This window comes from Rattus norvegicus, chromosome 4 (assembly GCF_021556685.1).
Source record: "Rattus norvegicus strain SHRSP/BbbUtx chromosome 4, alternate assembly SHRSP_T2T, whole genome shotgun sequence".
Lineage (NCBI taxonomy): Eukaryota > Metazoa > Chordata > Mammalia > Rodentia > Muridae > Rattus > Rattus norvegicus.
The window spans coordinates 59,502,501-59,515,073 of NC_141537.1; the positions used below are offsets into that span (position 1 = coordinate 59,502,501).

Genomic DNA, 12,573 nt, shown 5'->3' on the forward strand with positions numbered 1-12,573 from the left:
GTGACCTCTGTAGGCACCAGCACACACATGCATGTACATGTGTACAGACACACATGCACATAATTTAAAAACTATTATAAACTAAGGGTTTAAGCTTTTGTTTGGATAAAGTAGCTCAAAGAATTAAGTATGTAGGGTCTTCTACAGGAAATAAAATGCCCTTCCCTGGGCATTGCACTTCCCTGGGCATCAAGTCTCTACAGGGTTAGGTCATCCTCTCTCAATGAAGCCAGACATACGTGCTGGGGGCCACAGACCAGCCCATGAAGCAATGATATATAGAGTCCTATAATTAGAAGCAAGTCCTTTCAAAATAAAAATAGAATGTAGACTGCCCTATTCATTATAGAGGCTAAAAACCGCATAAACATTAAAGTTAAATTGGCTTGAAATCTTTAATCCTCAAGTCACAATAGTCACATTTCAGTGTGGTCAGTCGCTTCAGGTATGTAGTTGCTGTTAACCATGACAGGTCAAAAATGTCACTGCTGAAAGTTCTGTTAGTTGGCAAAGTCTAGAGCCTACAGAAGAGTAGCATGTCTTTAAAGCATTTGGTGAAGTAGATTAGCCTAACCTGGTCTTTATTTAAAGATTTAAATTTGTTTATTTACTTTCTGTGTAGAAATTTTTTTGCCTGCACTTGTGAATGTGTGCTACGTGTGTGCCTATCGGATCCTCTGAAAGTGGGGTGATTGATATTGTGAGCCACCACGAGCCTACTAGGAATCTAACCTGAGCTGTAAGGCACCAAGTGCTCTTAACCAGTGAACCACCTCTCCAGCCCTAACTTCTTTTCTGTGAAAGTGTGTTCCAGTTGAAATCCCCCTGGCCTTCTCCACATTTTTCCTTTGGTTGTGGCACCATCTAGTGCTTCCACTTTGAAGCAATACAATCCTGGAGTGTCCTGATTTTCATTTGACTACAGTCAAAGAACCCTAAAACATTTCACAAATCTCTTTTCCTTTCTCCCCACCATCTCCCCCCCCCCCCCCTCCTCTCTTCTAACTCTCTTGTTCCCTTTGGAAGGTGTCTGTACATTTTACCCATTCTCCAAAGGGCCCAAGATTTAAAAACAATAAAAACAAGAACCCAAGACTTGATACAGGGCTTTGTGTGGTCAAAACTCTTAAAGTGATCTGTAAGCATTGTTTCGTCTTTAGAAGGAAGGAAGTGTAGTCTAACTTGAGGCAGCTTTATAACTGCTGTTATTGTGGGCTTGTGAGTCATCACATGCACATCCCACTGGTGAGCATTTACAAAGAGCAGCTCATCTGGGCCTCACGATGACTCCCTCTGTTCTCCACTTACATGTGATGAAACCAGAGCACAGACACAAGTGAAACTTGTGTAATGTCAGTAAGCACCAGAGTCACTACTGTGGCCTCAGAGTGTACTCATAGCCACCCTATTGGAGCAGTGAGGCTCTGTGTTGACATGGGTATGAGGTGAGTAGAGAGAAGGCTGTCCAGATCCTGGGGCCTGTGTATGAGTAGTAGTAGTAGTAGTAGTAGTAGTAGTAGTAGTAGTAGTAGTAGTAGTAGTAGTAGTAGACGACACAGTCATAATAGTCGTCTTCGTAGTAGTAACAGAGCACTAGGAACAATGGAACTGTAAGTGCTGACCTCCCAGGAAAGCGTGGTCACTTCCCACCCCTGATTTTCAGTAGATAGTATAGATAGGCACGGCAGCCCTCACCCCGTGGTTTTGTTTCTTTCTTTTCTTTTCCTTTCTTTTCTTTTCTTTCTTCCTTTCTTTCTTTCTTTCTTTCTTTCTTTCTTTCTTTCTTTCTTTCTTTCTTTTTTTTTTTTTTCCGGAGCTGGGGACCGAACCCAGGGCCTTGCGCTTGCTAGGCAAGCGCTCTACCACTGAGCTAAATCCCCAATCCCATGGTTTTGTTTCTTATGGTTTCAGTAATCCCAGTCTAAACTACTGAAAGGAAAATTACAGGAGTAAGTGCTTCCCATGGAACTTTAACTTGCATATTGGCCTGGCAGAGTGAGTACTGACTGCAGCATTCCTTTCCATCTCCCCGGATCTACTAGTCATCCTTTGGCCAGAGTGCTCTGCTGTACAGGCTGACTTCCGATTGGCCACTTGCTAACCTTAAATCCCACACCAGCTGTTGCAGCACCAGTGTGCTTGCCTTCAAGTAACTGTCACTTAGTAAAAGTAAGACAGCAATAGAGCAGTAACGAAAGAGTTAACGGTGCAGGTGGGGCAAAGAAAAGATTCAAGGACTTTCTGCAACTGGGAGGTAAAGTTTATCACAGGGATGTGTGTGTGTGTGTGTGTGTGTGTGTGTGTGTGTGTGTGTGTGCGCGTGCGAGCAGATAGATACAGTTTGACAATATCCACAGTTTCAGGAATCTGCTAGGGTCTTGGAATGTTACATACACACACAGACATGCGTGCACATACAGGCACGCAGGCTACTGTAGTGCACCAAGAACTACAGTCACAGATGGTTGTGAGCCAGTGTGTACATAAAGGAAATTGAACCTGCATCATTCATGGAGCCAGCTCTCTGGCCCTATACCACCTTTTGTTGATTTACCAAACTTGAGTATTATGGACTTCTTCCTGTGAGGCTTACTTCCACTATTCCCTTCCTGTCTGCTCCTTTTCTGAGAATTATATTGTACCAGTAATCCGTCTTGTCTGCTGCTTTCTTCATCTTGAAAGTCAGGCTGTAGTGCTCCTGTTTACTTTCCCACCTCTGCCCTCCTCATTGGCTGCCTTCTGTCAGCTGTCTTCACCTTCACCATGTTCTCTTTGGTAGCATTGGCTTTGGGGGCTACGGCACTGATTGGTTTGCTTTGGCTTGGTTTGCTTTGTTGGTGTTGTTGTTGGTGGTGTTTTGGTGTTTTGTTTTGTTTTGTTTTTTGACACAGAGTTTTTCGGTAGCCCTGACTATCCTGGAACCCACTTTGCTTCCTTTGCCTGCTAGTGCTGGAACTAGAGGCATGTGCCACCATCACCTGACTTCATTAGATTTTTCGATTATAAAAATTGTATTTATATTTTGTGGGGGTGAGGAGAGAAGATGCCATGATGCAAATATGGAGATCAGAGGACAACTCACAGGAGTCTGTTCTCTCCTTCCACCTCGTGAATTCTGGGACTCGAATTCAGGTTGTTAGGCTTGGTGATAAGTACCTTTTATCCACTGAGCCACCACCACCCCCCCCCTTTATTTTTTTTTTTTATTCTATAATTTAAGTCTGGAAGATTTCATTGACTTTTGAGCTTGATTTCTACTTGGTGATGAATTTTAGGTTCCACATGTATCCAGGGCTGTAACTTGAGCCTCTTCTCCCTGTGGGCACTGGCTTGGACTGGTTTTTAGACCATTCTTGCTGATTATTTTTTTCTTTTGAAATGATAATGCTATTGATTAGACTAATGCTCCCTTTTATACTTTGTTATGCTTTGATTAGATTTTCTGCCCTGATCTTCTTTCTCCTTTGATTTTTAAATACTCTTCACTTAATCTCATCCATTATGTGTGGATTAGACTGAATTTAAGCCCCTTGATTGGCTCCTCCAAATTCCAGCAGCTCCCTGGGTACTTATAGAGGTCATGTCAGCAGGGTGCTGGAAACTAAGACACTCCTGCTGTGTTCTCTGCCGCTGTGCTCTGGTTCTGCCTGGGGAAAAGCAGAAACCCCGCAACCTCTTACAGTCTGGGTAATAGAGGGAGGGCTTCGTTTGTTTGTTCGTTCATTCAGTCGGTCAGTCATTCACTCATTCATATTTGTGAAGCAGTGTGTCATTTTATATAGACTAGTGATTCTCAACCTTCCTAATGCTGAAACCCTGAAACAGTTCCTGATGTTGTTACCCCAACCATAAAATTATTTTCGTTGCTACATCGTAACTGTAATTTTGCTGTTGTTATGAATTGTAATGTAAATATCTTATATGCAGATGGTCTTAGGTGACCCCTGAGAAACAGTCAAAGGGGTCACAACCTACAACTTAAGAACCTCTGCTACAGGGGTTGGGGGTTTAGCTCAGTGGTAGAGCACTTGCCTAGCAAGTGCAAGGCCCTGGGTTCGGTCCCCAGCTCCGGGAGGAAAAAAAAAAAAAGAACCTCTGATACGGATGAAGATGGCCTATGCAGCCCTGGCTGGTCTGGGTCTTACGCCTTAGCCCACCTGCCCAGCGCAGAGGCCACAGTTATTGCTGCTGTGCCCCTTTTAAAACAGTTAGTGTCTGCGCATGAGCATGTGCATGTGAATGTATGTGGTGAGTACCTGAAGATGCTTGTGAGTACTGGGAACCAAACTCTGTCCTCTAGTGGAGCAGTACTCTTAACCATCAATCTGTTTATCTCTCCACTCCCCAGGAATAATGATTTTAAATCAAGTTTTGGGTAGTTTGCTGAACACCACCGCCTGTAGTGGGATAGATGCACCAATTTGCTTTTCTGGTTCAGAAGACTCAAGCTCCCAGCGCTCCTGCTTTTCCTCTTCAACCCTCTCTCTCCCTCCCCTCTTCTCTATTTTGTACACTATCACAAAGTTTTATTGTGTCAACGTTCTCACTTTATGTCTAAGACATTGTTTCCTGCTCAGATTAACATACCAAGTGGAAGGGGTTGGGGATTTAGCTCAGTGGTAGAGCGCTTGCCTAGCAAGTGCAAGCCCCTGGGTTCAGTCCCCAGCTCCGAAAAAAAGAAAAGAAAAGAAAAAAAAATATATGTATGTGTGTGTGTGTGTGTGTGTGTGTGTGTGTGTGTGTGTGTGTGTGTATACATACATCTCAAGTGGTGTCATAGCACAAAGACCTCAGACACAGTCAGACGTCTCAAACAGGGATCTAGATGTGAAGAAATGGAGGCACAGTGAACGAACAGTGTGAGTGAGTGAGGCTAGGAACTGAACTAGGAAAGGGAGCCACCAGCGCCAGCGCGCATGGGCTTGCATCTTAATTAACATCACACTTCTGTGCTGGCACTGTGTTCTAGACATTGTTAGTCATTACACTTAATCCTCACATCGTCCTTTAGAGAATACATGCAGAAGTGTGGCTTAGTGGTCACTGAGTAACTTGTTTAGGGGTTCTGGATATCTGGATAAGACTCTGTGCTGTCTTTTAAAATGCACATTATTTCATTACCCCGCCCCCATTAGCAAGTCCCATTACTTTTGCCAGCCAGAGAATCTGATTCTTTGAGAATAAAAGCTGAAGTGCTTTTTCTTTCTTTCTTTCTTTTTTTTTTTCTTTTTCTTTTTTTCGGAGCTGGGGACCGAACCCAGGGCCTTGCATTTGCTAGGCAAGCGCTCTACTAAATCCCCAACCCCTGTAGTGCTTTTTCTAAAACTGACGTGGGGGAGAGGGGCTGGAGAGATGGCTCAGTGATTAAGAGCACTTGCTGAGGACATGGGTTCAGTTCCAGCACCCGTATGGTGGTCTGCCCATAATTCCATCTTCAGGGGGTTTCAACACCCTCGTCTGGCTTCCATGGGTACCAGGCAGACATGGGGTACACACATGCAAGCAAAATACTTAGACGTATGATATAACGTATCTTAATATAAAATACTTAAACGTATGTTTGCGACAGGGGCTCACTCTGTAGACCAGGCTGACCTCTCAGAAGTCATCTGCCTCTGTCTCCAGAGTGCTGAGATTAAGGATGTGTTCTGCCACATTTGGCCCAAAACAAATACATTTTAGATAAAATCGGCATAGGGAAGTGGTATACTGTTTCCATCTTCATTTTCTTCTCTGTTAAATACATAAGGAAGTGGAGGCCTGGTCCAGGGATGTGTATGCCATTCATAAGTGGCTCACATGCCTTACTTTAAGGTTTTAAGGGAGCACAGAGAGCGGTATGTATAAGTACTCTATTTCGGGTTCAGAGATCCCAGAAATGCCTCTGCCTCTGCTTTTTAGAGTGTCTAAGAGGCTAGAGAAGCTGACTGAGGAGGTGGGGGTGGGATGGAAAGAAAAGAGGCACCAGGCAGAAGGCACAAGCCTGAAAAGCAGACAGTCCTATTGATCCATGCTGCAAGCTACATTCTGGAGCAAAGAACTGAAATCCATTATGCCAAACACATAGAATTATGATCCCTTTGAAAAGCAGGTTAGATGCCATCTAATCCCAAATCATTTAAAAACAATTTTGAAGTACCAGAATTCTAAAATGTAATTTGTTCAGACTAGCACAGTGAAATTAATGGAAAAATAACACTTTATTAGTACCTTCCTTTTATGTACTGTGTTTAATTGTATGACTCGGTGTATCGAATTGTACTTTAGGTAAGTACCAACAAGGAGCTAGGATATATCCCTTATATATTTTTTAAAAACTCGCACAAAGATAAGATAGAAAAGAAACCCTACAAGGCGCTTCACCTTTTTTCTTTAAAAATATGTCATAAGAACAGTATAAAAGAAAAAATGTATATATAATCTAATTCTTCCTACATATAGGTATTGTAAAGGTCATATGTCTGCATATGTATGGTTGCCATTTCTTTTTGTAAATTCTAGATAATGCAGTGCTATATACTACTCCAACAATCAAATCTTATTTTGTATTAGTACTGTATTAATATTGTATGAGGAGAGGTGGTGTATCCTTCAACTATTAATCATAACTCCAAATACATGTCAGATGTTTGGACTAGCAACTTTCACAGTTTGTGAAGTTTGTACACACACTTCACAGGTTTGTTTTTTGTTTTTTGTTTGTGTTTTTTTTTTTTTTTTTTTTTGGTCAATAATCTTTTTTCTTTTTAAAAAACTTCTAAGTTTTAAGAGTTGCATAGATCATAACCAGATGGATCATATGTGACTTAACACAGAGCACAGGCACAACCCCAGAATGTGAGACACTATTCTTATATCTAGTTTCCACTGTGTAGTTCAAAGGCCAGGGAGCCAATTTGTAGATCCAAGATGCTTTGCTTGACACCATTCTTGTTTCTTCAGAGGCAGCCATCTTCTTCCTACATTGCCACAGCCACCAGAAATGTCAAGAATTTATTTTTAATAGTTATCGAATAATATCCTGGTTTTTTTTTTTTCTTTTTGGTTCTTTTTTTCAGAGCTGGGGACCGAACCCAGGGCCTTGCGCTTCCTAGGCAAGCGCTCTACCACTGAGCTAAATCCCCAATCCCATATCCTGGTTTTTAAAAATAAAGATAAGGGTTTAGTTATATTTTGCTGTGAGATTACTTACTTACTCTTTATGCAGAGGCAGGTACACTGGGGCGAGGGATGATTGCGTTTTAATTTTCACATTGTAGTAGAGCATCCGTAACAATAACTCTGAGTGCACAGTTCAGTAATGGTCAGTGCTTTCATGTTATGGGGCACCGATCTGCAGAACTCATGCATCTTGTGAGACAGCTCCTCACCTGCTTGTAGTCAGCCCTGGCAGCTATTTTTCATTTTTTCTTTCTTTTTTATTATTAAAATGATTTATTTCTTTAAGTTCATGTACATCAGTGTTTCACCTGTGTATATGTCTTTATGAAGGTGTTGAGTCCCTCTTGAGTTACAGACAGCTGTGAGCTGCCATGTGGGTTCTGGGAATTGAACCCAGATCCTCTGGAAGAGCAGCCGTTGCTCTTAACCACTTAGCCATTTCTCTAGCTCTGGCAGCTTCTTTTCTATAGGCTATCCTAATTATTTCGTACAGATGGACTATACAGACTGGGGAGATGGCTCATCCGGTGAGAGCATTTGCCATGTAATCCCCAGAACCCAGACTGAGAGGAGAGACCTGACTTCTGCAGGCAGGCTGCAGCATCCCCGGCCCATCATACACATAGAACAGCTTCAAGTGTACAGCAAAATTCAATAGATGGTACCAGGGTTTCCTAAATGTCTCCTGCTCTTGATACACTGCTTACCCCTCTGTTAAATGTTTCAGTCCCTAAATAATACCTGTGTGAGGTAATGCATATTTAATTGGCTAGATTTTACCATTTCGTGATGTGTATATAATTTTCAAATACCATGCTGCATATGATAAATATATAGAGTTTTATCTGTCTCTTTGAAATAAATTTTAAAAAGACTTTACAATGTCCCCTGTCTGTTACAGGGGATATGTTCGCTGTCCCTCAGCAGACACCTAAGACCCAGCCTAGACACTCACTGTGGCCATAACACTCTAGTTGCTCCCTCCACCTTTGTGTAGCTCCTGTACACATTTGATTTATACCTTGATATTTCACTTTTAGGAGGCATTGATAGAAGTAAAATTAAATTTAATTCCAAATTCTACCTGTTCATTGTTGAGATATAAGAAAGCATTTATTTATTTCTGTATCCACCCTGTATCTCACAACCTATTTGCTGTTCAACCCAGAAGTCTTCTGTTGATCATCTTATGTGTAGACAGTCATGCTATGCAATACCATTGTGTTCTCCTTCCCTGGGATCCCCTCTTGCTCTCTCTCTTTCTCTCTGCTCTCTCTTCCCCTCCCTTACCACTCTTGGCTCCTTTTCTTTCCTTTTCTGTGTTGTTTTACTATATAAGCTATGAGTTCCAACATAATGTTGAAAAGAGAAGACATCCTTTTCTTGCTCCTGATTTTAATGGAAAAGGTACTACTTTTTCACCTTTAAGGATAATGGCTATGGGTATTTTTACAGATGTTCTTTAAGTTGCAGAAATCATCTTTATTCCTAATTTGCATTTTCTTTCCTGTTTAAGGTCGAATGATCTGTGGTTCATATAGACCACATTTTGTTTCCCACTCACCCATTGATGGACACTTGGGTAGCTCCCACCTCTGGGCTGTTGTGAATTAATGCTGCTATGAACATGGGTGTGCACATAGCTCTTTGAGACCCTGCTTTCAGTCCTTCTGGGTAAGTACCACAAGTTGAGCTGCCAGACCACACCTGATATTTTAAAAATGTCAGGATGTCTACATGTAACAGCCCTGGCTGGCCTCAAACTCACAGAGATCCACCTACCTCTGCCTCCCAAGTGCTGGGATTAAAGGGGTGCGCCACCATGCCTGGCTGGTTTGTGTGTTTTAATATGTCTAAATGTCTAGATCTATTTTTACATCACAATATCAAATGCTAATCCCTGGGCAATTTTAAATGTCTTTTATTGTTAGACAGATTTTAAATGTCTTTTATTGCTATACATATATTAATGATATTTAATGTTTTTGACTTGATACATGTGCATGTTTCTATATATTTATGATAGTAAGTTTCTGTTAGTTATTTCACATAGAAAATATTCTATTTTTATGTTGTTAAAATCAGAGCTTTGTCAGAGTTTCTCTGCTCTTAAAAAAAACTTAGTTTTACATTGTATACTGAATCTCCTCCCCACACCTCCCCTACCCTTCCTCCTCCGTCTCCTTTTTTCTAGCAGTAGATCTTCATGGAGGAACACGGAGTGACCCAAACCGAACACATGGCTACCATAGAAGCCCATGCAGTGGCCCAGCAAGTTCAGCAGGTCCATGTAGCCACTTACACTGAGCACAGTATGCTAAGTGCTGATGAAGACTCCCCTTCCTCGCCTGAGGACACTTCTTACGATGACTCGGACATACTCAACTCCACGGCAGCTGATGAGGTAACTGCCCATCTGGCTGCTGCAGGTAATGTTTGCAATAGAAGCTTGCTTCTTTCCTTAACTTGTGGGCTCATGCCTGTCGAAGGAGCCTGGAATTCCAGCACTCTCTCATTTCTTTTCATCGTTTTTTGTTTTTGTTTTTTTCAGTGCTGGGGATCAAACCCAGGGCCTCGCATATACTAGGCAAGTACTGGACCACTGAGCAACATCCCGAGCCCTCACCACAGTTTTTAAGCCTGCATCTCCAACCTTAGCCTGTTGTATGAGAGTTGAGTTCTGGGGCCCCTTACTACTAGTGTTATGACGGTGGTTTTCTTCCATTCTGACTGTCTGGTCAACTAGAGTATGTATTATAGTCACATGAAATATAAAGACTGACATATTTAGATTTTAATATTTTTAAGGTTAAATTTTTTTCTAGTATTGGGTTTTTATTCCCTTTGTGAACCCTAGAGTTACATGCTAGAGCAGAGTCCTACCCTGAGCAGTGTACATCAGCCCTAGGCTTTCTAAGAGAGTGGGCTTCTCCACCTGTCCAGGTTTGCGCTGTAAGTTTCAGTTTGTGTGGAAATTTTCTATGTAGATTTCCACAAATAGCAATAGGATTTTACAGCTCATTTGGTTCTTCTTTCCAGAGCCTGCGACTCTGCCTGCTGTCTGTTGTCACTGACAGGTGTTTATGTTGACTACTTTCTTCATAGACTATTATATGTAAATGAACATTCTGTGATGTGTTTGGAAATTAATTTTAAAAATTATTTGGGTTCTAAGATATTATGCTGGACATGGTTTCTGTTTGCTTCTGCTAGGTAGTACCAAGTACACTAGTGATGTGTAATTTTATGGGTTTGAAGTTTTCCAGGATACTAAGAGACTTAAAGCTGGCTGTGTTTCATATTACTCTATGTAGAGTGTATATTGAGCATCATGGTGAGAACATACATGTAAACCATGGCTGGGTGGGTTTAGTGTTCTATGTAGGGAAAGCTGGGCAGGAAAGCTATGATCAGGGATGGCCAAAGTACTGGATTAGCAAAGTGTATGTGTTGTATTTAACTAAGCTGAAGAACAGTGTGATAATCTCATGGTGTCACTCATTCGCTGTACTATTCTGGAATGGTGAACTTAAAAACTAAAGGAGGGGCTGAGGACCTGGCTCACAGTAAAGCACTTGCTTAGCCATGTTCAAGACACTGGGTTTAAATGTTTGTAGCACATAATTTGTGAAGTTTTTGTACTTCCCAGAAGAGGGCATGCTAACATAACAAACCCAGATCAGCTCCTTTCTTAGGAAGGAAGATGCTTTGGAGACATGGCTTTGCTTTGCTCCTGTACCGTGTCGTCATAGTGTGAGGAGACACAAGGATAGCTGAGACTGGGTTCAGAGGGTGAACATTTGTGTGAGGCCTGGGGTTCAGTTCCCAACACTACTAAACAAAGACTAGAGCTGGCTAGGTGTGATGGCATGAGCCTGTAGTCCAACTACTCTGGGGTCGAGGCAGGAGGAACAGAGAGAGCAACTTAGACGACACAGTGAGGCCTTATCTCAAAAACAAACAATAAACAAAGGAACAGGAAAAGACAAAATCTTTCATTTGTCCAATGTAAAAACAGGCTCTTCAAGTCTCTGATAGGTTGCCACTAAGGGATTGTAATGAGATCTATATACTACAAGCTGTAGACTCTTGACTAAGATAGCTTACTTTGAAGGAGCTCTCAGGCCACTAGTTGCATGTTCTCAGTGCAGGCAAGTACTGAGGAGAGGGTCAGACTGAGGACATTTCACAGGTCAGGACTCTCAGATGAAAAGGGAAGGAGGCCATCGTGGCTGAGCTTTGTGAGGTAGAAGAGAAGACAGTGCAGAGGGCTGGCATGGGTGTGACTGCATAGGCTTAGGGCTCTGCAGGATGCTCGTTTGCAGAAGCTGCTGGCTGTGGAGGCACTCACCTACAATTACAGTAAACAAAAGAGAATTTGCAGAAGTGGCAGAGGGACTTATTAACTGCTCAGTTATGATGGATCCTGACTTGTCACGTTTGTTGCTTGCTAGAGAATTTTTTCTGAGGACTAGTCTATACCATCGACATACCCAAAAGGCAACTCAGAAAAAGTCAATATCAGTTAATTCATACCAGGTCGCCTATCAGAAATGGTTCTAATTCTCTTCAGTTCAGACAGCTCTTGATCAGTGTTGATTCTCAAGGGAAAAAAATTAAGAAGGGCCTTGGAAGGGAGACGGCTCAGTCAGCAAAGTGCTTGCCATGCAAGCATGAGGACCTGAGTTTGATCTCCAGAACCCAGGTAAGAAGCTGGGCACGGTAGCAGGCACTTACAATCCTAGCACTGGGGAGAGACAGACGCGTCCAGGACCTCCTGGCTAGCCAGTCTACACCAATGACTGGATAGCACCTGAGTAACCTGCGTGTGCGTGTGCGTGTACGTGTGTGTGTGTGTGTGTGTGTGTGTGTGTGTGTGTGTGTGTGTGTGTGTGTGTATACCACATGTGTACCTGGTGCCCAGGGAAGTTAGAAGGCGTTGGATTCCCTGGACCTGAACTTAGCGTAGGTGGTTGTGAGCTGCCCTGTGGGTGGATCCTCTGGAAGAGCAGCTAGTGCTCTAGCCCCCAGAGGACTTCATTTTAAACAAAATGGAATTATTTCCTCCAAGGCATTAGATAGAAGTAGAAAAAGATTACATGTTCTGTAGTCACACTTGCTACCCCGAGAATGAGGTTGAATTGTCTGACAAGTATAAAATCTTGAATCTTGGAGGAAACCTGATATTGGAATCAGAAGAAAAGGCAGGATGCCCATGGCAGGCACGGACACGCCTGCTGTCCAGCCTTGCCAGGCATTGCTTCTGTTTATTCTGTATGTGGGTCCCAGAGATAGGATTCAGGTAGTTGAACTTGGAAGTAAACACCTTTGCCCACTGAGCCATCTTGCTGGGTCCCCAAATTGTTTGGGGGTGTTGTTGTTGTTGTTGTTGTTGTTGTTGTTTGGTTTTGT

At 42.4% G+C, this 12,573-nt stretch overlaps 1 protein-coding gene across 16 annotated transcripts in view; it reads left to right on the forward strand.

The window, feature by feature from the left end:
* Positions 1-12,573, forward strand: part of Nrf1 (nuclear respiratory factor 1) — a 105,300-nt gene that overhangs the window by 30,726 nt on the left and 62,001 nt on the right. For 4 of the 16 annotated variants that reach the window (XM_087657197.1, XM_087657194.1, XM_087657203.1 and 1 more), the window contains exons 2-4: positions 8,678-8,835; positions 9,356-9,590; positions 9,713-9,748. In XM_087657197.1, coding sequence (XP_087513323.1) covers positions 9,368-9,590; positions 9,713-9,748 — 259 coding nt within the window. In that variant the 5' untranslated portion in view covers positions 8,678-8,835; positions 9,356-9,367. The remainder of the gene's footprint in view (positions 1-8,677; positions 8,836-9,355; positions 9,591-9,712; positions 9,749-12,573) is intronic. The other 12 variants (XM_087657199.1, XM_087657195.1, XM_087657206.1 and 9 more) reach the window with 3 other exon arrangements.